The sequence below is a fragment of the Taudactylus pleione genome, unplaced genomic scaffold (genome assembly GCF_031769625.1).
Source record: "Taudactylus pleione unplaced genomic scaffold, aTauple2 ptg000051l, whole genome shotgun sequence".
NCBI lineage: Eukaryota > Metazoa > Chordata > Amphibia > Anura > Myobatrachidae > Taudactylus > Taudactylus pleione.
Window position 1 is genome coordinate 5659948 of NW_028284453.1, and position 27753 is coordinate 5687700.

The 27753-nt window shown below is 45.2% G+C and overlaps 1 protein-coding gene across 1 annotated transcript in view; it reads left to right on the forward strand.

Annotated features, from left to right (window-relative positions):
* LOC148535483 (interferon regulatory factor 3-like) overlaps positions 1–27423 on the forward strand; it is a 32814-nt gene extending 5391 nt beyond the window's left edge. Inside the window, exons 2-10 of the mRNA XM_088462582.1 lie at positions 24–230; positions 3091–3274; positions 4628–4710; positions 7019–7073; positions 11558–11734; positions 14532–14615; positions 16703–17068; positions 20327–20445; positions 24126–27423. Coding sequence (XP_088318708.1) covers positions 66–230; positions 3091–3274; positions 4628–4710; positions 7019–7073; positions 11558–11734; positions 14532–14615; positions 16703–17068; positions 20327–20445; positions 24126–24299 — 1407 coding nt within the window. The 5' untranslated portion in view covers positions 24–65 and the 3' untranslated portion in view covers positions 24300–27423. The remainder of the gene's footprint in view (positions 1–23; positions 231–3090; positions 3275–4627; positions 4711–7018; positions 7074–11557; positions 11735–14531; positions 14616–16702; positions 17069–20326; positions 20446–24125) is intronic.
* The last annotated feature ends 330 nt before the right edge of the window (positions 27424–27753 follow it).

Consider the following 27753-nt stretch of genomic DNA (forward strand, 5'->3'; position numbering starts at 1 on the left):
CTGCTGTCTGGTATTACCCATAGGTCAACCATCCTGCTGTAGCTCTGCCTCTGCAGCCTGTGAAGATGAGCTCTCAGAAGCCACGTATTATCCCTTGGCTCATCGACCAGATCAACAGCCAGAAGTATCCAGGCCTTAAATGGATTAACGGAGAGCAAACAAAGTTCCTGATACCCTGGAAGCATGGCCTGAGACAGGATCGATCCGATGACGATGTGAAAATATTTGAGGTAATTCTCTTTCATCTCCAAGGTTAGCTTTCCAAAGCTTGTTGTAATGGGTTAGGATACAGTATCTTCACCACATTCATATGTAATGTTTGTGGCGAGGGCAGTAGGCCCTACCACTGTTTGAGAGAGGGAAATTATTGTCTAGTTAGTACACAGACGAGCTAGGATTTATGTTTATGATTTACATTTTGTTATTACTGCACAATATAACTAGCTCCGGCTAGCTTGCACGAAAACTCTGGACTGGTGTGCTGTTTCCTGGCTGTTGTGAGTAAAGAGGTGTCCAACTACCCCAGGAGAGGGACCTCCAACGCCGATGTTATTACAATATATATATTTTAACGTTTGTAGAGCGATGGTTTAGTAATTTAGAAAATACATGATTGTACTAGGAATAGTGAACATAAAAATATAAAAGAATTATATGGATGCCACAGGCAGGGGGGAGTTGGGAACAATTCAGGTAAAAGGTGAAGCGGGATCAGTCCCGGGAAATAATTTGCTCTTTGCCCAGGGCAGGGGTATGCTTTTGTTACCATGGTACGCCACAAAGTATTAGGTTAAAGGCCTCAGAAGCAACAAAAATGTAATATTTTTTTTAATGTAATTTGCTTACTTGAAGATTAATAGGATGTGTCCCTACAGTCCCTACATGTCTCGTTTTGTGTTATTGCTTAAGAACATGCCCGATAAAAATTTGACTATTTTTGCAACAGTGTAGCTAAGATTGACTTTCATTAGTTGATATAACAAATGGTAGAATTGTGTCAATGTACTATTGCCTAACTATATAAAGCATATTTTAGACAAGTTATTTTCTGTCATCTCTTTATTAAGCTAAAACCAGGCGCTGTGTGTAATTTTATTGTTTTACATTTGTTGCTATAGTCTGAAAACTTAGGCCCTCATTCAGAGCCGTTCGCTATTTGCGTTCGTTCGTTCAAAAACAAGGGGTGGCTATGCAAATGATCCGTTCGCACATTGCAGTCTGTTCACACCTCTAAGTCTGAACGCGCGAGCAAAACATACGCTCTTTTATTTCTGAAAAACGCCCCCTGGCCACTCGCACCATACGTCATGTCCGCTATTTATTAGATTAATCGAGTACATCGAACAGGATATGAACTGCTCGCTATTCTTGTGGTTGGTTTTTTCAACCGCTATTTTGCGAGCAGTTCTGAGTTAAAAAAAACCAAATGACGTGGTCATTGACGCTGCTATATTAATTATGCACACCCATAAAACGCCCGTTTTGACCTTTAAGCACGCCTACGATCGGATCTCCACTCCCCGTTTTCAAGCACCTTCCCCTGTTACCACCCACATACGCCTCATTCTGTCACTCAAAATAGCAGGCACTCGCTATATTGCGTACAAATGATTTTCGGCCACACTGACTGGTTCGCGCATGCGTACTAAAAACCGTACGCATGCGCAGATGTGCGAACATCGCTCGGAACGAGCGTACTGCCGATAGCGAGTGGCTCTGAAAGAGGGCCTTACATCCTTATAGGCCCTTCTGGTATAATAACACTGGAAACCATGTTCTAGCTTCCCATAGCATCGCTGTACAGCAGCCCATAATACATAAATCTCCCAGGCTGCAATAGCACAGAGGCCAAACTTTACACTTAGGAAATAACTTTGGCGTCTATGTATGTGGGGGTATATTTACTGAAGTGCAGGTTTTAAGAAGTGGAGATGTTGCCCATAGCAACCAATCAGATTCTACTTAACATTTATCTAGCACCGTATAGAAGATAATAGCTAGAATCTGATTGGTTGCTGTGGGCAACATCTTCACTTCTTAAAAACTGCAAGTTGCTACCCCACTGGCTCTAAGTCAAAAGTGCCCATTATGCAGTGCCACCTGTATTTGTGCCCTTTATACAGTGCACCCTGTAGTTTTCCCCTTTATGCATTGCTCCCTGTAGTTTAGCTTTGCCATTATGCAGTGCCCCCTGGCTGAAGTAGTGCCCACAGACTGGTCCCTTATGTAGTGCCCCCAGGCTTTAATAGTGCCCCCAGGCTGGCCCCTTATGCAGTGCCCCCAGGTTTAAAGTGTCCCTTATGCAGTGCCCCCAGGCTGGCCCCTTATGCAGTGCCCCCAGGCTGGCCCCTTATGCAGTTCCCCCATAAGGCTGGCCCCTTTATGCAGTGCCCCCAGGCTGGCCCCTTTATGCAGTGCCACCAGACTTAAATAGTGCCCCCAGACTGGTCCTGGCCCGGCCCCAGCCCCAGCACTTACCTTTACTTGCTCGCCGCTGCCTTGCGCTGTCTGGATCTAACTAGATCCAGCAGGCGTGCAGGGCAGGCTCCTCACGTCGCAGGTGAAGTCATGACGTCATCCGCGCAGTGCATCACTGGGAACGCTGGCCTCTGAAGCGATTGGAGGCTTCTTTAGCCTCAGGACACTTCAGAGGCCAGCGTTCCACAGCGGGGGTCGGCGGGGAAAAGTGCCGGTTGGCAAGCTGTTTCTGCCGAGCGATGCACCCCCAGAAAACAGCCTGGGGAGAACACTGCCTTTGTCCCCTAACTCAGTCTTGGCTTATACTGTACGTGCCTTGTCTTAGTGTGGTCCCTCACTCGGTCACCATAGGCCACCAGTTACTTTCCGTTGGGGAAATGCAGCTGTAGCATTTTTCCCGGCAATGGGAGAGGGCACTGGGTTTAGGGTCTTCAGAGAAATAATATAAACAGGTAATCCTAAAGTATGGGAAGTAACAGTTCTCTCATAGCAGAATAGATATCTGAACTGAGTTTGGTCATTGAGATGAAGGAAGTCATTGTTATCTACCTGTAACAGCTGTGTGAGTGGTTATGGGGACATCAGATGAAGGTCTTGCATTCTATTTCCCAGGCCTGGGCCATTGCCAGTGGCAATTATGACCCCAGCAAAGATCCGCCTAATCCGGCTGTGTGGAAAAGAAATGTTCGCTCTGCCCTGAATCGTAAAAATGAGATCAAAGTGATCGAAGATAACAGCAAGGACTCTACCGACCCACATAAAATCTATGAGATCATCAGAGGAGACATTGCCTTTGGTAAGGATGCCTTTCCCTACACTAAGGCCGGTTATCCAATTAGACGCAGTAAATTACAACGGCTAATTACCAAGGCCGGGGCTATCCAATTAGCCCCGATGCCGACACTTATCAGGGATTTTATTTCGCCTGCCTTAGGCAGGCGAAACCAAATCCGTGATAAGATGCTGTTTTTCTCCCGATCGCTGCAGTGAATATACATAGGTTCATGACTTTTACGCGGATCCTATGAGTTTTCGTGAGAAAAACAGAATGTTTTTGGATGTAAAAAACGGGGTTTAATTGGATAGCATGAAAAAACAATCGGCGAAAAGACCCAAATATCGGCAAAACCCCCCTATTTTTTTGCGGCCGAAAATTTTGGCCGGCTAATTGGATCCCAGCCTATGTCACCCATGGTTCCTCCTGAACTAACTGCAGCCACCAAACCTAAAGGATCTCCAAGTCTGTTGTGCCTGTTAACTTATTAAAAGATCAGAACTAGAATTGGGTGCCAGGCCCAGCAATAGACTCACCAGTAACAGGTTAGATAAAGGCTGGAAGACCACCTCTAGATGGAGTTTCATGAACCTCCTACTCAACACTCTACATAAACCTCATGGTGTCCTGAATCTATCTATGAATATAGTGTCCTGGCAACACAGAGGGATAGCCAGAACCTGTCCTTACCGTTGTCAGATCTTCATGAAAATTGCTGCATAGGGCCTACGGCTAGGTCATTTATCTCAAATGTGGGCTGGTGGGGACCATCTGTCATAGTGATTTCATATGGTGATGAAATCCAATCTAGTTTTGATCAATTTAGCAATGATTTGGAGGCAGAAATGTGCCGTTGTCTACTGGTTGATCAGAAATGACCAAATTGGCCAACAAATTCTGTACCTTTTGCCAGAATAAGCCCGAAGATGTATATTCAGAGGTTCAGTGAGGTGCCACAACACTCTTTACTTGTTTGAGCAGTGAGTTTAGAGAGGAGACCGGCATGGGATCGTTATTAATTAATTGCTCTCTGAGGCTCACTTCTACAATAGGCCCCAATTATACTTTCTATGAATTGTAGCTGACATTCTGTTTTATCAATAAAATAAAGCTTTTCTTGTTTTTCATCTAACCATGATGTAGGCAGCCATTTTGAATGCTGAACATTGGTTCAGTAAGCATTCATGAGCTTTCACCCTGTCACTTCAGTATGAACTAGGGAATCGCTTTGGGCCTCAGTAAGGTCCCTAAATAACACTGGTTTTGCTCACAAAATGGCTTCCTGCACTATTTACAATATATTTTATTCTGGAACATGCAAGTCCTAATGAATGTTTAATTATAAGGTCCATATAATGAGATTTTTTTCTATAGGTGATGTAACTTCTGAAGACCTAAGCGACGTTGTCAGTCCTTCTTCTGATGCACCCAGCTTGGACAGCAGCCAAATATTTATGGTTAGCTGATTTACACTTCCCAGTCTGTTTGCTTTTTATTGGTATTAATATTATTATTAAATTGCATTAAAGGTGTTTAATAAAATCTACAGAGAATGTATCACAGAAAGTGGGAGCTATGACGAGTTAATATAATGAGATGAATGCTATGTGTAGGTACTTTCATGCTTTGTAGGCCTGTCTTCATACATCCATGGTGACCTATTTCCACTGCTGGCCCTCTGGCCATTCCCTCCTTTTAAACAGTGCTGCTGTCAGTGTCTTTTATTGACGTGGCTGACACATTACATTATATAAATGGCCTGGCAAGGCTTGTATTTTGTGTACATGTGGACAGACAGACAGATTGACTATGGGCCTGATTCAGAAAGGATCGCATCTGAGTTTACAAACGCAATCGGGCGATATTTGCGTTCTATGCATGCGTTTGCATCGCAGCACGCATGTGCAAACACTCCACTGCGATCAGGACTGCGAATACAGTGACTACTCAGACCCAATGCAGAGTGATTGACAGGAAGTACCATTTGGGGGAGGTGAAGGGGGGGTGGTCGCCGAAACGCAGGCGTGCCAGTGCATTTGAACGCTGTTGCAGGGGCGTGCTTAAATTAGCCACTGCGATGACATACGCAGCTTGTGTACTCACTGCGTGCGATGAGGTTAGCAATTCCTGAGTAAGGTCAGACCTTGTGCAAGTGTGCGTGAGGCTGTGATTGTACTCGATGTTACCTATGGTTTCGCAGTCTTGCTAAGTATTACGGATGTGTGTAAGGTAAGGTGGGCGTCCTTATGTTAGGCTGCGTATGACATAGCGATCGCAGACATTAGCATATCTTCGCAATAAGACTGCGTGTGTAATCGCTATAACGATCGCAGTTGCGATCCGTACTGAATCAGGCCCTAAGTTTGATACAATAGGCTAGTTTTTTTCTTATGTCAAATGACCAACAATGAATGTAAATTAATCTTCGTCAAACATGGGCCATTTTAGGGATTATTCTGAGATAACTAAAGGCCATCATTAAGCTTCTGAAATCACCTGCAAAATATAGAAAAATTTCATTCCAATGGAAAGTTCACAGACTAGGAATTCGAGAATGTATTTTTTATATTGGTCAAAGAGCACCTAGAAATGTGGTTTTCCACAAAAGTGCAATTGTAAGGCCTACAAAGTATCACATTATAGAGATAAGATAAGGCCAAATATTATTTGCTGAAGTAAAGGTAGAAAAATGAAGTCTCTATGCAGGGAGGCAGAGGCTGTGAATTAGGTAATTGTGCCCCAAAAAATGAAAACTTGTTTTGGGGATGCATAAGTGGGCTCACAGAAGTCCCCATCGTATCCGCTTGCACACGCCCTTATCTGTAAAACAAAAACAAGCATGTGCACAACAGTCACATGACGTCATCAAACAACATCTACAGTACTGCGGTTCTGTACAATCCTGTTTGTCTGGTTCAGGTTCCGGCCTGTTGATTCCTCTTGTGTCGAGTCCCACATTACCTTCCCTGCAATTTATATAGCTTCCCACAAGATAACAGAACAGTTGGAATTCCTCCTAGATTCCAAAAATAATGTTCACAACAGGACTACTCTGTGGTAGGTTTTACAAATTGCCTGCGCTGTCATAATTCTTACAACATAATAACATTGACAGAATTCCCACAAAACGATGGAACTAGCATATTTCCAGTCAGATGCATCTGTTAAAATGGACGCATCTCCCATTTTCAAACCAACTGCTCATGCGTCTGAATCAGAAAACATGGCATGCATATTTGCCGCATGATGCGTTTGAAGTAGCAAGTAGATGCTTCCATGTCAAATCATATTCAAACAGAGACTAATGTGAACTGGGCTTTTCTGGGCGGCGAGTGTCAAGCTGTTTCTGATGGGTGTGTGGTGGGCCTGATTTGTGACTTAAGTGCTTCGGTTAGGTGTCCGAATGTAGATAGGAAGTCTATTTCACACAGACCTCTTGCACTCAGCATGGGGCTTGTGCATGTCCAGATACTAAAGTTGGCGGCTGAAACACGGATATGAAAAAACAGAGAACAGTGCAACCGGGATGTCTGTATGTGCGTATTAGCACATACAGACAGACAGCTATATTAGCATATCTTAGGCTGCTGGGAAAGATGCAAATTTGGACGTGACTCAGATTCAGGCCTGATGACTGCAGTTGTACTTGTTCCCTAAGAATATGGTGACAGTTATTAGTTACTACGGTGATTGTGATGTCATTAATATTGTTAACCTTCTTGATTTAGTCAATAATACTGATTTTGGTGTTTGTGTATCCTACAGGACAGAAACCTTTCCCATGACATGGGCAATATGCAGATTTCCTATACTGAAGAAGGTAATGGCATGTGTGACCGGCTTCTGAGTTGGAATGTCCGTTTATTAGCGTAGTGTAAAGCCTGCAAATTTGAACTGCGCACGCCTACCAAACAATGCATATGACACTTGCGTCTCCTATCGACTGCAGAGGGTTGACGGGCAGACTAACGTATGCTGAGTACCGTAACGGCAGGTTCATGTAATTGCAAACCCATGCAGACCTGGTGTACGTCCAAAATATTTATTTCAAATCCATGTAAAAGACAATGGGACCTATTCAGCATCACTTAATTTTTACAAAAGTAGATGAAAATGCACATTTTCACCCTGCAATTGTAAAAATTAAGTATTCGGGCCATTCACCAAGTAGGTAAAGCAGGAGGTATCACAAATATCCCCTACTTACCTTCCTCTTGCAGAATGGCCCGCTATCCCCATACACTAGTATCACAGACATCTCCTACTGACCTTCCTCTGGCGGAATGGCCCGCTGTCCCTATGCACTAGTATCACAGATAACTCCTACTTACCTTCCTCTGGCGGAATGGTCCGTTGTCCCCATACACTAGTATCACAGATATCTCCTACTTACCTTCCTCTGGTGGAATGGCCCGCTGTCCCCATACACTAGTATCACAGATATCTCCTTCTTACCTTCCTCTGGCAGAATGGCCCGCTGTCCTCATACACTAGTATCACAGATATCTCCTACTTATCTTCCTCTTGCAGAATGGCCCGCTATCCCTATACACTAGTATCACAGATATCTCCTACTTACCTTCCTCTGGTGGAATGGCCCGCTGTCCCTATGCACTAGTATCACAGATATCTCCTACTTACCTTCCTCTGGCAGAATGGCCTGCTATCCCCATACACAAGTATCACAGATATCTCCTACTTACCTTCCTCTGCCAGAATGGCCTGCTTTCCCCATACACTAGAATGGGGACAGAATTCATCAAGCTCCGAAAATATAATATTTTCGGGGCTTGACTGCGGAAGCATTCGCCATCTTCAGGTGGCGAATTCTCCTACTCCGGGATCGCAACTCGCTCCTTCCCTATGGGAAGGAGGTCCGGGTTGTGATGAGGGATCCTGTAGGACCCCTGTCCAGCTCCTTCCGCCAGACGTCGGAGCTCTTGTGCGCATGCGTGAGCTGTAGGTCGCGCATGCACAGTCCCGACAAGAAAACACTTGTTGAGGGATCTTGGAGCATTCCTCCATGTAATTTTCCAGTTCCTCTGTATTCTTGGGTCGCCGCTTTTGGACTGCCATCTTCAGTACACACCACAGGTTTTCAATTGGGTTCAAATCTGGAGCGCTTCAGAGGTGGACATATTTGCAGTAGCAGCTGTGACAAAGTCGAAGCCACTACTGCATCTTTATGCTAATGGCGCGGCCAGTGGATATTCTATTGAGATGTCCATCGGCCACAGCGCAAATTCGCCAATGTGCCCACAAAGACGTTCCATCTGCCGTATCATCGGACACCCTTTGATTACTCAGAGTGTCTGTTGGGACAAACAGACTCCAGTGCCAGGGGAACTTTCGACACAGTCCCTGACACTGACAATAACACCGCCATTAGGCACCCCCCAGTAACACCTATTGAAGTTTCATGGATCTCCATGCAATTTCGATATGTGCCCACCGGCGGTAGCCATCGGGATACATGTGCATGCATCGGTAACATTGGGCAATGAGTTGCAAAACTTTAGTTTTGTGTTCCCACAACCAGTTCAGGGTGGATATTGATATGTGTTTGGGTTCACTGTCTTGCCGAAAGCTCCACCAAGACCGATATTAGCCAAAAATCTCCTTGTATAAAGTGGAAATCATTATGCCAATGATTTTCACAAAAGTACCTGGATCACTAAGATAAAAAAAAACCATAGCATTAGTGCACCACCACCGTATTTGATGGTTGTGTGTTTGGCCAAAAAAAAAAAAATAATCTCATCTGATCACATCAGTTCAGGCTCTGCATTTTGTGTCTTGCTGTTAAGAGAAAGACTTCTTTCGTAGAACCCTTCTGAACAGCATCGGGTCATGGAGGTGGCACCTGACAGTGGATTTTGACAGTTTAAACCCCAAGATTCAACTAACCTGTTAAGTTGTGAATCTGAGATCCGTGGGTTTCTTTGCCTCTTACCATCCTCCTCACCCATCAGTATCCCGTGCGTCCACTGGCAATCTGTCAGCTGTTCTGTGCTTTTTTATTATCACCCTGATTGTGCTTAATGATAATTTCAGTTGACTACTAATGTTTTTTAATAACAATGTCCTATTGTGTGCAGTTCCACAACTTTCTGTCTCATTTAATTTGTTAGCTCTTTGGTTTTAGTTATGTCAATAGTTGACAAATGGATGTTACATGTGTGCAGGGGCATAGCATGTGGCAATGCCCAGCCAGCCAGCACTTTAATGGGAATGTCGTGAGCAGCAGGGATCTTACTGAACTAGCCCTGGCAGGGGTGTGGAGCAGTGATACTGGGACAGAGGATAACACTACGTGTCCTTCCCAGGATCCATCCAGTGCTGGAATGTTCCCGAATTAACACACATTTTTTGGCTATAGCGCCTGTTCCATCTGTTACAGATGTGCTATAAACATAAGCAGACCAGATTCCTGCCCATTGTTCTCACTGGCTTGGCAGAATTTCACATGGCACAAAAGAAGCTCATTTGAAGACTCAATAATGGATACTTGAAGCCTTTGCACCGCTGTAGTGTGGAGACACAAGACGCTAGGAAGCATGAAGATCTCTAAAATCACCAAGACCTCTGGAAGGTGCACAGGCTGGCAAGGTTGACACAGGCTTGCTGATAAATGTAAAGGCTCTTGCCTGCTTTGGGACAGTTACTGATGTGCATAATGGGGGTGCCAGTAGCAGTGGAAGACCTAGCAGATGAGGTAGTCATACCCAAATGCAAGTATCACAATTCTGTCACCAGTAAAGCTAAATGTACCTTTACACCTTATGATAGTGGATTGGACTCCAAAAACTGGCAGTACAGTAGGTGGCGGTGTTTGTACACTGTAGAGCAGCCGTGTGTAATGTGCAGACTGGAAAGATTCCCAAACAGGTCAGAAAACAAGCAGCAGCCTAATGTGAGGCAAGGAAGGCACAGTTCACGGGAAGCTAAGGTGCCGGTCAGAACACAGACAGAAGTCGGTAGACAAGGAGACTGAGGTCAAGCGAGGCACAGTACAAGGGAAATACATTAAGCGTGTGAGTGCACAGGCAGCATCTGTACACAAGGAGGCTGAGAAGAAGCGCACAGGGACTCTGGAACTGGAAGACAGAAACACCAGAGGCACTGGAACACCAGAGGCTTGCTGGAGTAACCAAGCACTGGGGCCTAGGGGTGACTGCCCTAAATAGGGAGCGGAGCCATTAGATGACATCACTGACAGAGTGAGCAAGAGGCCAGCGTAACGCAAACACATAATGCGCCGCAGGACCAAGATACCGATGGTGTCCCCAAGCACACCAGATTGCTATAGTGAAGAACTGCTTTGTGGGCCAGACCACACAGACCTCTGTTGCCACACCCCTGACCACTGCAGCAGTTCTTCCCAGACCCTGAGACCGCCATCCTGCTGTGCTCCAGTGATTTGTGACATCTGGTACATCAGTGCCTCATACTTTATTTGCACATCCTGATCCAAACATTGCTGCATAGTCGGGCAAAACAGATGCACAAAACTCACAGTGGTCAATTCCAGCAGATATACCCGCTGAACACGTGTGGCATTCTGTCTGCAATGCAAATCAAATATTGTTCAGGAAGTTCTTCCCAGCACTGCAGCAGAAGTTGCCACATGTGTGGAGACTGTGCTGGCCATTCCATTATTTGAAGCCTACCATTTTGTATCTGTACTCAAAAGTAGTTCTGGCATATCTTGGAGATAAATCTGGGTAATTTTCTTGCTGAAAGATGAATCCTTTATCAGATCATCTAGACGTAGACCAGAGGTTATTGCATGTTTAGATGTTGTCTCCCTCTCATCTCTCTGGTACAATACTGACACTGGGTCATCGTTCATCTGTAGATATACTCAAACACGCACAAGATTAGTCAGCTACTAGCTATCATTTATCAAGAATATATATAGCTGGAAGCTGATTGAATGCTATGGACAACATCTCTACCTGTCTTCTTTAGAAGGTTGGAAACATTTCCCAATATTATTGTAGAGATTAGGGACTATAGGTTTGGCCAAACTGGACAATTCAGGTGGTTCGGCCAAGCTGATGGGTCTGGGTCTCTCTTCGTATAGTGGTCACTGGCCCATTGCATTTGTGGCTGAGAAGCCATGAAACACAAGCAGATTTTAGTGGCTCTCGGCAATTATAGTGGTTTGTGAGACGGGCTAACAAAATTGCTGCTTGGGCTTCCTATGGGAACCATTCTTCAGTGGAAACCATTTTTTATTGCTTGTGTTACAGTTTTTATAATATAATTAACTATATATTTTTTATATACATTGCTCCCTAGACTTGTACCTTTCTCCAGAAGACTTCCACCTTCCTCCGGAAGACTTCCACAGCCCCCCAGGAGCACAGTCTCAGGACTGGTACAATAACATCTTATCTCCAGATGTGTTTATGGGGGTCACTAGCCCAGTATGCCCCAGTCACCTCTCACCCTGTCCAGTTACTGAGCAGCAGCCTGGTAAGTAATGTACTAAGACAAGTAATTAAATATATTTACTATCTCGTGTAACAAAACATTACTGATTGAGGAATGTTTACATAATGGTTACAGATGTATCACAACTTCTCCGCTCTATCTCTCTCCAAGGCTTGATATGTCTCCCCCAATGTCTGTTGTAATTTTCTGGTATCATGGTTTATAGATGGGCTCTTCCATTATGTCTAGCTATGCCTCAGGGCCAAATACTGAGAAATCCGCTACAAGTCATCTAAACCTTAAATGGGATGTAGTCAGGAAGCTGACGGCTGAAATGCCGACTGCCGGCTTCCCGACTGTCAAATCCCGGCAGGGGTCTAATGATAGGCATCAAAATCCCGACACCTGTCATTAAACCTATGCCGGGAGGCCGACACCCGGCATACCGAACCTTGGGGAAAATTTGGAGCTAGGCACTTCCCGTGAGGGTCAGGTTAGGGGAAGGGGGGGATAGGGTTAGGCACCCCCGGGGGGAGGTTAGGGTTAGGCACCACCCTGTGAGGGTTAGGTTTACTCTGCGGGAAGGGGGGGTTAGGTTTAGGCACAGGTTAGGGTTAGGCACTAGGGGGGGAGGTTAGGGTTAGGCACCACCCTGTGAGGGTTAGGTTTACTCCGCGGGAAGGGGGGTTTAGGTTTAGGCACAGGTTAGGGTTAGGCACTAGGGGGGAGGTTAGGGTTAGGCACCACCCTGTGAGGGTTAGGTTTACTCTGCGGGAAGGGGGGTTTAGGTTTAGGCACAGGTTAGGGTTAGGCACTAGGGGTGAGGTTAGGGTTAGGCACCACCCTGTGAGGGTTAGGTTTACTCTGCGGGAAGGGGGGGTTAGGTTTAGGCACAGGTTAGGGTTAGGCGCTAGGGGGAGGTTAGGGTTAGGGACCCTTAAAGGAGGGTTAGGGGGGTGAGAGGGTTAGAAATAGTTAATTTACTTACCTTGTCGGTGTCTTCACTGCCGGTCTGCAGGCGTCGGGATTCGGGGTAAATCATACTGATCACCCTTAAATATATGATTTGCACCATACAGATGTTTATGTAAGCACTCCCATCTCATGCCTGAACTGCTGATGTTATCATTGTAATGTGCTGTATAACTTACTACCTACTCATTGCTCTCCTTTGTCAGGCATTTTAGGCTTCCTAAGGCAGGGTACACACCTAAACAACTGGCAATCGTGCCGATGTTCAGGGCGATTTGCCTTCACCCTGGACATCGCATGACTGCCGGTACACACTAGAAAGATTTAATGAAAGACGGAACAATCACTGTTCCGTCCTTCATTAACTTGTACAGGCTCACATGCGATATCGTATGGTTGTGCAGCACAGCCAATCGCACGTGCTGCACAGTCAATCATACGATATCGCATGTGAGCCTGTACAAGTTAATGAAGGACGGAACAGTGATTGTTCCGTTTTTCATTAAATCTTTCAAGTGTGTACCAGCAATCATGCGATGTCGCCCTGAACATCGGCACGATTGCCGGTCGTTTAGGTGTGTACCCTGCCTAAGGCTCCACTCGTCTTTTAACTAGGCTCACTGACAGGAAGACTGATTTGCATAGGCTTTATGTGAAATTATATTTACCATTATTATTTTTAGTATTTCTTACCAGTTATTAATGTAGCGCACACATATTCTGCAGCGCTTTACGCCATTCACATCAGTTCCTTCCCCAGTGGAGCTTACAATCTATGGGTCCCATTCAGACCCGCTCGTGAGTGCAGGACGCTCGCAAGCGGGTCGATGGTACCCAAATGCGCATGCGCATGACGGAGGCTGCTCCGTCGTGCGTATGCGCGAGACCCCGCGAGCGACGGGGAAGCCGTCGCTCGGGGTCTCGCACCAAAGGGGGCGTGCTGACGATGGTGAGTGACAGCACGCCCCCTTTGGTGGGCGTGCCGGGGCGTGGCTGCCCAGACGGAGGCGTTCCCATGGGAACGCCTACCGTCTGGGTCCGGCCCCACTGACATCACTAGTGATGTCAGTGGGAGTGATTTTGGCTCTGATAGAGCCAAAATCACTCCAGGGCTTGCGGTCACCGAGACTCTACCGCAGGGGCTCGTCGCAAGCCCGATGATCGCGATGGTCTTGACCATCGCGACCATCTTTTTGGCCGCTCACATATGCTGTGGGTGGTCACCTACAGCTATGCGAGCGGCCAGGAGGCCGCTCCAAGTTTAGGTAGGAGGGCCCTGATTCAGAGCGAGATGTTCCCTATCACATGCTCACACACATTAGGGTTAATTTTTATTGGGAACCAATTATCCTAACTGTATATTTTTGGATTGTGGAGGAAACCGGAGTTTCCGGTTATATGTAATCCAAAACACTGAGAAAATTACATTTTGCCTTGTTTGCAGATAAGAAGTAGGACGGAGTGCATTTCATATGCAAGGAGGTAAATAAATACTGAGCCTGTGGGTGTCGGCCTCTGGACAAGAAGGGGCTAGTTGTTTAGTTAGATAGTGTTGTGGGGTGGGGTTAGGTGTGGTTAGCCTATAGAATTGGCAGGGTGGTGGGTTTTTCAGGGCTTTTTCAGAATTGCTGCTTGGCAACCATTTCATAGAAATTTCTCTGGTCGGCTGTTTCCCGTCCTCCGGAGGGACCCCACGCAAGCACAGAGAGAATATACAAACTCCACACAGTTAGGGCCATAGTGGGAATTGAGCCCTCAACTTCAGTGCTATGACCATTACAATGCTAACCATTACACCACCTGTGCTGCCCATTTCAGTTAATTACATAAATAACATGACTTTATTGTACAATTGTTATTACTGAAGGACAAGCTGAAGCCGCTGCACTTGGAGAACAGGAAACGCAGCAGAACGCCATACTTGAACAGTTTTTCCCTAATAACACATTTGGTAACGTACGATTTCTACTTACTAAGTCTGCTTATTTATTTCTTTTACTTTGCTAGCAGTTTGTTAAATCTTTAGGGCCAATGTTCCAATGAGAGAATCATTTCTGCTTTCTGCACTTTATTTACTAAGGTCATAATGTTGGCATTGGGCTTATGAGACCCTGCAGGTTATATACCGTATGCATTTCTTTTTATGTTTTTCCTTTTATTTGCTTGTTGTAATTGACTCAATTGTTCTCGCAAAGTTTGTATCTGAGAACAAGGCAAAACGTCATTTTACCAGAAAGCTTGGATCTTGCGTGATTTGGAGCACATTTACTTTATATGTAATCCAAAACACTGAGAAAATTACATTTTGCCTTGTTTGCAGATAAGAAGTAGGACGGAATGCATTTCATATGCAAGGAGGTAAATAAACACTGAGCCTGTGGGTGTCGGCCTCTGGACAAGAAGGGGCTAGTTGTTTAGTGAGATAGTGTTGTGGGGTGGGGTTAGGTTAGAATATAGGATTGGCAGGGTGGTGGTTTTTTTCAGTACTTTTTCAAAGTTGCTGCTTGGCATCCATTTCGTATAAATTTCTCTGGTCGGCTGTTTCCCATCCTCCCTCCCTTATTCATTGAGTTGTTTGGTGTCGGCTTTTTTTGCCGACACCAAACGGTAGCAGTTGCCATCTGTCTTTGGAGCTTGAGGTGCGCTCCCTTACAATACATGGCTTAGGCTTATTTTACCCTACTGGGGTCAGCGGCAACCACCTACCCAGGTGGGCCTCACGTCCTGTTACTGGGGTGGAAGGCGGATACATTGGGCGTGGTAATGGGCTGGCTGCTCACCTCCCATTTAGAAGATCGGTGTGAGTATGAAGTTGGTGATCTTGCATTGTGGGGCCGTTCTTTCTGTGCCACCATACTTTGTCTGTCTTTATTCTTCTATTAGTTCAGTTATAAATTAAATTGTTTAATTAGTTTAAAAATAAATAAAGCTGACCTTCCTGTCCCCTTATACAGGTCTCTGTGTCATTATTTCCTTATGATTATGGTTGATGGTTACCCGGCACTGTTAGGAGGGACCACTCATCAGGCGATGGGGAGATTATTGGTGGAATCTGAATCCGAGCCACAAATTGTGAAATGTTAATGTTTTGCCCTACTGAGACAAGAGTATCTCCCAAACGGCGAAAGTACCAGACAATACCCGTATTTCTGATATGAAATATGTATGCCTGGATTTTATTTGCTACGTGTAAGCATCAATCCCGCATAGACACGGTTTATTTGTGCTCGTTTTCAAATAGCAAGATAAGTTCCTTTTTTTTTTTTTAAATCAAATTTTCTCCTTTATTGAAGCATATCAATTATAGTACAGTCAATAGAAATACAGCATTATACCTTTGGGAAACGCATAACCAATATACGTTAAAATTAATTGATCATTACATTGCAGATAAATGTTAAATAAAAAATAAACAGTAATTATGGTGAGAACCCAGAATCCATGCTGTCCACTCTTCCCCTACCTATACCCGTGTGATAAGTTGCTTTTAAGCAATGCATCGGATAAACATTGTACTTAACTATTTTCCAAAAATTCATCACCTCCTTTACAAAAAGCCTCACCGGGGACACAAAGAATGGCTGCCAGTCATACATACACGCTCACAGCGCTCAGCATGTCATGTGACGGTAGAGGGGTTAGACACAGGGGGAGGAGCTTACAGTACATATGGGGAGATTTATCAGAGGACGCAGCTGGTAACATGTCAGCAGCTGCGATAGCACTAATATGGCGGATCACAGAAGCCGGCAGTGGGCTTCCTTTTTCTTAAGCGCCACCTGTGACTTTTGCATAATTTTGCACAGCATCTGCGTACAAAGGCGTAGCGTCTGTGCCTTTAACGTCCACCTCTGAATGAGCCCCTTCGTTTCTATAGAGTAAATACAGAGACAGAACAAAAACATGACAGGAATTGAACATTAGAAATACTGAAAGGGGCTAAATGTAACATATGGCAGCGAGGATTAGAGGAAATGACATGGTAAGACTATCTGGTTTAATAAACAGCTCATTCATTTCTTTTTTTCTCCATTACAGAAACACAATTTCAAGTGGACATTTACTATCGTGGAACCCTAGTAAAGAGCACCTTGGTGCAAAACCTGAATGGTTTCCACATCACTTCAAGAAAACCGACCAGTCCCGATAGTAGATTAGAGTGTGTTATACTGCCGCCTCCGTCAGTAATCGCTGACCAGAAGGTGGCTGCTGCAATAAACAAAATTCTACACAGCTTGGAGCCAGGGACACTGGTGGAGGTGCGACACGGCTCCATCTGTGCAAAGAGACAGGGCAAATGCCACAGCTTCTGGAGTATGACGGACACACCAACCACATGCGAAGCCAATCCCATAGACAAAAGCGACTATTGCGCTCTCTACAACTTTCATCAGTTTGTCAAAGGTATAGGCAAGAATCCTTTTCCCTCTATTTATTAGTCCTACGGGGAGATGTACTAAGCCTTAGAAAGAGATAAAGTACCAGCCAATCAGCTCCTAACTGTCACATTACAGGCTGTGTTTGAAAAATGACAGTTAGGAGCTGATTGGTTGGTACTTTGGACCTCATTCAGAGTCGGTCGTTGCGGCCGCACGGTCGTACGCCACCGATGTTCGCTAAACTGCGCATGCGTAAAATTCGCAATGCGCGTGCGCAAACTAGCTATTACGATCAGAAATTGCTCTCTCCTTCAACTTGGCCAGGTTGTTAGTTTGAGTGACAGGTGGAGGCATTTGTGCGTGGTAACAGGGGAAGGTGCTTGTGAACGGGGGAGTGGAGATCCGAACGCAGGCGTGCCTGACTATGCAAACGGCGTTTTATGGGAGTGCATAATTAACTAAGTAGTGTCATGGCACATGTGACATGGGAGGGTTTTTACACTGACTTGATCGTAGAGCTTAAGAGAGGGTATGGTCAACCTTAAGCTCTACGACCAGCTCCGATGGTTCCCGATGGTCTCGATTAATCCTTATGCCCGGAGATGACGTGTAATGGGAACGAGAAGGGGGCATATTTTTAATCTTACGGCCGCATCCTCCCCTCGCTCATCCAGCTAACAATCTCATCTTAACGATGCAACTTGCGAGTGCATCATTTGCATATCCGGACCCTTTTACCTTACGACCATGTGGCCGCAACGACCGACTCTGAATGAGGTCCTTTATCTCTGCAATTATAGAGGTTTAGGGCCTGATTAGGTGATGTAAGTGTTTGTACACAGTGGCCGTGTGAAATAACGCAGGAGGTGTCTTGTGTAAGTGGACGCTTCCTGACAGCTTCTGTGATTCTGTCATCCGCTGCTGCATCGGAGGATGCAGTATCAGATCACTTGCGTGACCATCGGACATCTGAGTAAATCTCAGGTTAGTCAGGATGTCTGGTGTAATATCACTGTGAAGGTCAGTAAATCTGCGTCAGAAGACGCAGACCCTGGACTCTGCAGCACCTACAACACAGCTTTTATACCCCAGATGTGTAAACGCTCTCTGCCCCCCCTTCCTGAGCGTACTCACCCTGTCATTCAGGCTGCAGTGTCCAGGGCACTGCGAGATATGTCACAGAACGAGATCTGCACATGCGCAGGGCGCCATCTGTGCATGCGCAGATCTTATACCATCGGAGATGTGCGTTAACACCGAGTTACCATACATCTGTGAATAAGGCCCTTAGTTATTATGTTTGTAGATGTTATGGAGTCATTTAAGTTGGAATTTACTATGCGGAAATACAATACATTTTTATTTGCCTGGCGAGTGCACGCTCCTTCTCTGGCGGTTCCTGCAAATCCTCCAACAAGCCAGCGCTGCACTGCATGCTGCTACTACAGTCTGCCTGTTTCATGCAAGTGAAGGTGTTGTTGTGTCTACACTATGACGTTCTCAGTTCATATGAAAGGGGGAGGGGCATTGACAACACCACTGCCTCTCTGACACAGTCCAGCCCTTGTAACAGGTGGCAGATCATCACTGGACTACTGAGGCTTCAGGAGATCCACCAGATCAGGAGAATGCTGCAATAAATGTACATATGTATTTTATAGTAACATAGCCATAGGTCTTTACAATCAGCACCTTGTTTAGGAGATAAATTAATGTTGTTTGGATTTGAAGTTGTCATTGCCGGGAGAAACAGCATTGAAGTTCTGGTGGAGAGTGGGTTCCTGTAAACTAAGATGGTCCCAGGGGATATAGGAGACCGAAAGTTCAGCTGGCTACTTGGTAGTTAATTATTGGAGTGACAAGTTTGCAAAGCTATCACATCCCACCATTTATAGGGGAGACGGTGTATCTAGAAAACACTGTAAAGCATCCAACATAAGTCATCGTTAAAGAGGACTTATCACCTGCACAAGTATAGGCAGCCATTTTGTATTCCAGAGTAGTCTAACCTATCACTAGGAAGTGGTAACGGCTCTGAGGCATCAGGCACTATGACCAGACACCCCTGAGATCTCTAAACTGGATACTCTGGGCGGAATTCAATTTAGCGCGATGCTGCATAGCCCCGGGAGGGAGCTCCCGGAAGTATTCAATTCAGCGTGCTGTTAAGTCAGAGGATGCCGGTTCTCGCAACTTAACCTGGGTGTTTAGTCGTGAGAACAGGCATTCTCTGACTACAGTGCTGGCCACGCAGCTGTTAGTGCTGCGCTAAGCAGGAAACCAGCAGCGCGGCCGGCACTTTTGTCAGATTTCTCCTCGCATTCCCAGGGGGGTGCGAGAAGAAATCCTTTAGCCGGACCAAATATCGCATTGAATTGAATAGCTTCAGGAGCTCCCTCCCGGGGCTATTCATCATTGCTTTTAATTGAATTCCCCCCTCTGTTGTAGATCGTGAGACATCACAAAGATGTTATTATGCAGGGCTAACTTGTCAGCAGGATCTATGTTATTGAAAGGCCTCACAACACTGCATTTTGAAGCAGTGATGGTCAAATTTTAAATATAATTGTATGTCTGTCAGGCATGCACATAGGGAGCTGGGGCACATACCTTCCCCTCCCCCTTTCCTCCCTTTACTCAATGGCTCCCACTGTTGATGAGACATGACATGAGGAGGCCGGCGGAGGGTAAGTATAACAAGCTTCTGACGGAGGACAGCAATGGAGTAGGGTGATGGAGGTGAAATAGGGACAGAAGGTGGAGCTGGGATGAAGGCGGGATGGGGGATTGAGGCAGAAATTGGGGTGGAGCAGGGACAGACATGGATCTTGTCCAACGGATAAGTCTTAAAATAGCAGCAGGTATCAGCAGCAAGTTACACAGTGCTCATCACAGTAACATTGGAAAGTCTGGTAGCCTACTGGGGTATGGAGAGGGAGAAGTTTGGTTATAGATGGGGAGGAGCTTGGCCATAGAAGGGGAGGAGCTTGGCTATAGAGGCAGAGGAGCTTGAGCTTGCCGGGTAGATTTTGTCTACCACACATTAATGACAGCACCAAATACTGGATTTTGTGGTCAAAAAGATAGCGAGCTTGAAGTGGGCACAATATGTAGACGCTGCCTTTTTCAGTGTATGCAAAGGTGCATACCCTGCACTCTAAACTGATTGCTGTATATGTTTAACAGTATATATTTATATTGTGATATACATTCAGTTCTAGTAGTATATGTAGCAGGTACATCGTGCACAGAGTTTCTCATTATTCATCCTTCTTTTCATCAGAGCTGATTGATTTCACAGAACAAAAGAGAAGCGAATCTCCACAGTATTCCATTTATATTTGTTTGGGAGAACTCTGGCCGGATGGCAGATCCTGGAAGAAGAAATTCATCATGGTGAAAGTGAGTCTGAGAAATCACATGTGAGATCCCCGTGCTCTCCAGCAGGGGTGTAACTATGTGAGCCCCTTAGTAACATTTTAAAGGGGCCCTCAATTCTTCTATAAAGGCACGTTTCCCCGCTGTGCTCCACCGGTGTGGCCATGCCTGGGGCTTATTGCCACCTATGACTATTAAATATCACACATCATATAGGAGTTTACATTAACAGATATGTCCACTTCCATCTTTGCCGCTTGTACGGCAAATCACGCCACGTATGGAGCGGTAAACGTGCGCCGGTGTTCGAGTACGCGTACTGCATTCGTAACCGCAATCCATAGGAATGCATGGTGTGAATGCAGCAAATCGCATGGCGCGATGTGTGCGCACATTTGCCACGCAAGCGGCAAAGATGCAAGGGGACACATCTGTAGGGGCTGATTGGAGGCTCTCGTTCATGTCTTTATGTTAATGCCCCACTTCAGTGCAAATCCATGTGAGTGCTTCTTTAGATCCACCATCGGTACACCATCAGACCCACCATTGGTTCACCATCAGACCCACCATCAAAACCTGCACCAGCCCTATGGCAGACACAATTTTCTGCCTGAACATGGCGCCCTGTGTGAGCAGTTCTGCGTCTGCCTACCCATCCCTTGTTATCTCAGGAACGCCCACTGATACCCACACTCCCTGCGACCACATTCGTGATGCGCCCCCGTGCGGTAAGAATCAGTACGCATGGCAGACCTATAACATCGCCCAACTATGTGCCACATTGCCACTACTTCCGCCGCTGAGTCAGGAATACAGGTTGAGTATCCCATATCCAAATATTCCGAAATACGGAATATTCCGAAATACGGAATATTCCGAAATACGGAATATTCCGAAATACGGAATATTCCGAAATACGGAATATTTTTAGCATGACTGAGATAGTGAAAACTTTGATTTTTGATGGTTCAATGTACACAAACTTTGTTTAAGGCACAAAATTATTAAAAATAAAGTATAAAATGACCTATAGGCTGTGTGTATAAGGTGTATATGACACATAAATAAATTTCATGTATGTACACAAACTTTGTTTGAGCCACAAAATTATTGAAAATATTGTATAAAATTACCTGCAGGCTGTGTGTATAAGGTGTATATAAATCATAAATGCATTCTGTGTTTAGATTTGGGCCCTATACCTTAGACATTTTAATATAATATGCAATTATTCCAAAATACGGAATATTCCGATATCCAAAATACCCCTGGCCCCAAGCATTTTGGATATGGGAGACTCAACCTGTAATGTGTAAAGTCGGAGTCGGACGTTTCCGCATATACGAGTGGATCTCGCGGATTTCAGCATGATGCATGAAAAAAATAAATCAGTGACTGCGCACAATACTCAGCTGTCCTGGCATTGCCATGTTTTCCATGTGTCTGACCCAAGGGTTGTAATGCACATGAACTGCAATATTTAGTAGGTCTTACTGCAAAAAAGCCTTTAATACATCTCACCCTTGAACTTATATTACTTGATTTTTCATTTACTGATGTAAGAAAAGATTGAAATACATGTAAAGGTGCCTATATGCCTCCTGTCAGCCCCAGGTTACAGTAACTAACGCAAAGTCTGGCCTTGCTTACCTTATATCTAGCCTATATCCCAATTATATCCTAACCAGATCCCATCTTCCCTATAGCAGATCTACCACAATAGGGCAATATTGGGAACTTTATCTGAAATTCATACATTGTTGGTGTTGTGCTACCACCTATTAATCAGCTGTATGGGGGCTTTTAGGTGACACTGTGCAATGACTTCATGTTGTTGCTCTCCTGCAAGAATTAAGGACTAGAACGTTTCTGGTATCTACTAATACATACTTACCTACTTTCCCGGCATGTCTGGGAGACTCCTGAATCTTGGATGGCTCTCTAAAATGACCGTAAAGGTAGGCAAGTCTCCCGGAAGCCCCCTGCAGCCACCCGATTCCACCGACATCCTGATCACAATGGACGGTCAATTTGATGACACGATTCACGCTGAATTGCGTCATCGTGGCCCCTCCCCCAACTTTACAATGGGAAGAATTATGGCTTTGTATAGTGGTGACCCGATAATAGCACCATGACCTCACACCGCCCACCTTGCTGTGCCACATCCCCCGAACCCCCTACCGGAGGGGACAGCCAGGTTGTCGGCAAGCATGTAATAAAGCAATGATAATGCATGCACTTGTCTTGGAGCACAAGCTCAGATCTTGCACCGGGGCCATCAGCAACTTCAATGCATACATTTTCTGGTGTGGTTGCCTAGGATCATAGCACCTATTTCATTCAGTCTACAAAACTGTATGAAATGGACAGGAATATAGCCACCAGGAGCCAATCAGATATTATCAGGGATATAGGGCTCGATTCAGACCCACTCGCTAGATGCGCACGCTCGCACCCAGCATATGCAAATTTTGGCAGGCAGACAATCGCACGGCAAGGCATTAGCCCGCCCACTATGTCTTGCAGTGTTCTGCCCAGGCTGATTTTTGCGGGTGCACCACCCGGGAAAGAAACAAACTACCACCCTGCACTTTGGGAGCCTGCAAGTGGGGACAGTATCTGGGAGCTGTATAAAAAGGACCAGATCCTACAGACTTTGCAGTTATTTCATAATAAGATGACTGGGCCTCTAATAAGAAGAGGAGAATTAATATATAAAATGTTATTTCAAATCATTATAAGGTCAGGGTTTAAAACATTTTATTATTGTGAAGGCCCCCACTTGGCTACTTCTTGATGCCACCCAGCTGGAAAAAATTTCTGAGGAGAACACTGTCTTGGCGTGCGATCGCTCAGTGTATGCAGATGACCACCAGCCGGTCTTAAGACGCCCACTTGCGCACGTCATCTCCAGAAAATGTATGCAACCATTGGTACATTGGGTACCATCGGATGCGATCGCAGTGCTTGAGGTACCCTACCGCAAGCACTGCGAGCAGTTCAGTGTAAAAACCAGCCAGGTGATGTGTACTATGACGCTGCCTATAATTTATGCACGCTTCTGAAACGGCGTTGAGACGCTCAGGCACTCCTGCGTTCGCATCTCCACTCCTCCGTTTATATTGGCCAGCCCCTGTCACCACCCACAAACGGCTTCTCCTGTCACTTACACTGCTGGGCTGTCTCTGCGCAGCGAGCGATCGCTTCCCCATCCCTCAATGCGATTCGTGCACGAGCACTCTGCGATGCATACGCATGTGCACAATGCGAACATCGTCCGGCTACGAGCGAACGCATCCTAGCGAGCTGGTCTGAATCAGGCCCATTAACCGCAGCACAGATTATTTAAACTCATAAAAATCCTATGGGGGAAATGCAATAGCCTGCACCATGCAGGTATTGGGGCGTTTCCCAGTATTTTAAACCAGAAATAATCTAAAAGGCTAAAGCAGGTCAGTTTTGACATTTAAATTATTGCTGCTTTAAAACATCGGGCAGATTTACAGAAATTGCGCTGATGCCTGCATCTGGCAAACTATTCTATTTCACCCTGTACGTCCCTGTGTCGGAAAGTATGTAGCGTCATTTCAGGGAATGATGTTAAGATCCTGTCACACTGATGCCGGAAGATTTTCACTTTTTGTTACCATTCAGAGTACGTGTTTTTTACATTACTACATTATAGCTGTTGTTGCTTTTAGATCACACCGATATCGATGCAAATTCTTCATGAGTTGAGTTACAGCACTGGAGCTTCCTCCCTACGTAGCAGCGACATCAACCTGCAAATCTCGGACTCTCTCTCGTTCCGCAGCTCAAACGATCTACTGACTTTTCTCAGGGCCTTCGAGGAAAGAATGGACTGGGCTGAGTAGACCGAAAAATGTAATAATCTGCACCAACTACCATTTCTAAATCAGCAAAGGGGCATTTTTATATGATAGGGAGCCTAATAAATTATTTGAAAGGATTTGAAAATGATAATAGACACTAAGGGGTATATTTATTAAAGTGCAGGTTTTTAGAAGTGCAGTCATTGCCCATAGCAGCCAATCAGGTTCTAGCTATTATCTTCTAGAAGGTGCTAATTAAATGTAAGTAGAATCTAATTGGTTGCTAAGGGCAACATCACTTCTAAAAACTCTCACTTTAGTAAATATACCCCTATTATCTTCTAGACGGGGCTAAACAAATGTTAAGTAGAACCTGATTGGTTGCTATGGGCAACATCACTTCTAAAAACTCTCACTTTAGTAAATATACCCCTATTATCTTCTAGACGGGGCTAAACAAATGTTAAGTAGAATCTAATTGGTTGCTAAGGGCAACATCACTTCTAAAAACTCTCACTTTAGTAAATATACCCCTATTATCTTCTAGACGGGGCTAAACAAATGTTAAGTAGAACCTGATTGGTTGCTATGGGCAACATCACTTCTAAAAACTCTCACTTTAGTAAATATACCCCTATTATCTTCTAGACGGGGCTAAACAAATGTTAAGTAGAATCTGATTGGTTGCTATGGGCAACATCACTTCTAAAAACTCTCACTTTAGTAAATATACCCCTATTATCTTCTAGACGGGGCTAAACAAATGTTAAGTAGAATCTAATTGGTTGCTAAGGGCAACATCACTTCTAAAAACTCTCACTTTAGTAAATATACCCCTATTATCTTCTAGACGGGGCTAAACAAATGTTAAGTAGAACCTGATTGGTTGCTATGGGCAACATCACTTCTAAAAACTCTCACTTTAGTAAATATACCCCTATTATCTTCTAGACGGGCTAAACAAATGTTAAGTAGAATCTGATTGGTTGCTATGGGCAACATCACTTCTAAAAACTCTCACTTTAGTAAATATACCCCTATTATCTTCTAGACGGGGCTAAACAAATGTTAAGTAGAACCTGATGGGTTGCTATGGGCAACATCACTTCTAAAAACTCTCACTTTAGTGAATCCTGAGTACTCATGTAACAGTTTTAAAAATAGTAACGTGCTCCTCCGAGAGTTAATGGCATGAAAGAGCTCAGATGCTCAACAGCAACAAATATGACTTGTGAATTATGAACAATTCCGCTGAGGAAGTTACTGCAGGGATATGTGCCCAGAGGGAAGTGGAAGCAGCATGTAACCTGCTCATCAATGTTTGATATGAATTAGATACGTGTTTAGAGATGAATTTATCATTTGCAACACTAGTGAAGCGGTAACACACGGGGAATTAGAACAACAACCATTCAAAATAACCATTCAAAATAAGGGGCCTGAATCATAGTAGGACAGAAACCCGATGGTCTGCGTACTACTGCGATTGCTGGGGGTCTGCGCATGTGCAGAACGGGGTCCTTTGTTGCCGTTTGCGTTTCCCCCAAGACGTTTTCTGGGAGTGACCAGGCCGGGATCTGCGTTGGAGGATGCAGATTTCCTGGCCTCGCAAGCAGGCAGCAGGCGACCAGTCTGAGTGAGCTACGCTTTACTCAGATGGGCGCAAGCTGCGTCCATCGCTACTGGTGATCCCATGCTGTGTCTTCGGACGCAGCACTCGGACCTGCAAAGCTGGCAGGAGGCGTCTTTTGTCCTCTGACGCTCCCTGCAGCATTACAGTATTAGGGAAATGCTTCCCCTCGGCTGTGTAATACTGTACAGCTCAGCATCACGGCCAAGATGCACATTACATGTAAGTGTGTACGGTCTCATTTACTGCAATCACTTCTCTTTCCATGTCCATGTCCATGCACTGATATTGCATTGTGGGTATGTAGCCTCATATAGCAGATTATAGATAGGAAAACATGGAGAAATCCTGTTTTACATTAAGAAGGGGATAGTTGGATGCCAAATAAAAGAGTAACATGCAGGGCCTCATACAGAGTTGGATGCAGAAGCGACAGCGTCTATTGGGGGTCTTCCATCTGCGACTTTATGCAAATGCCGCTACATAGCTCTTTCCCAGTGTACAAGCGTGCGTCTGCGTGTGCAAGGACTGAGACGCCCGCTGTCAGCGTCTGTAGACGTTGATATACCGATCGGTACGTATATAGATGCCACCATAGGTTGCACCATCAAAACTTGCGCCAGTCCTATGGCAGGTGCAGTTCCTTTGTCCGAGTATGGGCTCCTATGTGAGCGGCTGAGGAACGGTGTACACAACCACTCTCACCGTCACGCCCGCCACAATTTCATAACGCACGTGCGCTAAGAAAGTTCCCAGCAACTGCGCTGCAGCGCCCATTACTTTTCCAAGACAATTCTGATACCGCGCATCTCCATCGCAACAGCGCCTCTGTGTGTACACTCTGGCCCTCATTCAGAGGCGGTCGCAAGAAGCGATCGCTCTCTCTGAATGAGGGGGGCCGCTTGATTTTTTAAGAGCGGCCTCCTGGTCGCTAGCTAAGCTATGGGTTACCACCCACAGCTTTAGCGACGGACCAGGGTGATGGTCAAGATCATCGCGACCATCGGGGCTTGCGACGAGACCCTAAGGTTGGGTCTCGGCAACCGCAAGCCCCAGGGAGCTTCCTGCTCTGATCGAGCAGGAAGCTCCCCACTGACATTACTGCTGATGTCAGTGCGGCCGCCCACAAAACGGCCGGAACGCCTCTTTTTGTGTAGCCACCCCCCTGCCCCGCCTACAAAATGGGGCGAGCTGTCGATCAACATCGACAGCCGCCCCTTTTGTAGTGATCTCCGGAGCAAGAGAGTTTCACTCTCGCTCCGGGGCTTGTGCACGCGCAGTGCGGATGTTGCGTGTGCGTAAGACCTTAACATCCACCCGGTTGCGGGCGCTCAGCGCTTGCGACCGGGTCTGAATGAGACTCTCTGTATAATGCAAGCGCCGTAGGAGTTTTTATAGCTTACTTTTGTCCCTAATTACAGGGTGATATATGTAAGTAATAAAGATGTTGTACACCGTAAATTATTGCTTTATAATGGTAAAGAAGATAATGATGTAAAAGTATAATAAGTTGTATTTGTCTCAGGTAACAAATAAATCTGCTTTTTATCCTGTTCTTGTTGTGGATTATTTGTTATATCTATACATATAGTATCTTTGTATATTCCAAGTCTTTCAATGCCCCACTGGAATTCTGGGTAGACTCTAAGCGGTATATATACTAAATGTCGGTTTTAAACGATTGTGATCGATTTAATATCGATGAAGAATCGATCAACATTGATGTTATGTTTCTGGGGCTAAACCACAAATTTACTAACAGCCAAATTTTCGATTTGTTTTTTTTAAGTATTAATAAACGTCTGAGTTTAACCCTGAAACACAACATCGATGTTGATCGATATTCATCGTTTTTAAATTGATAAA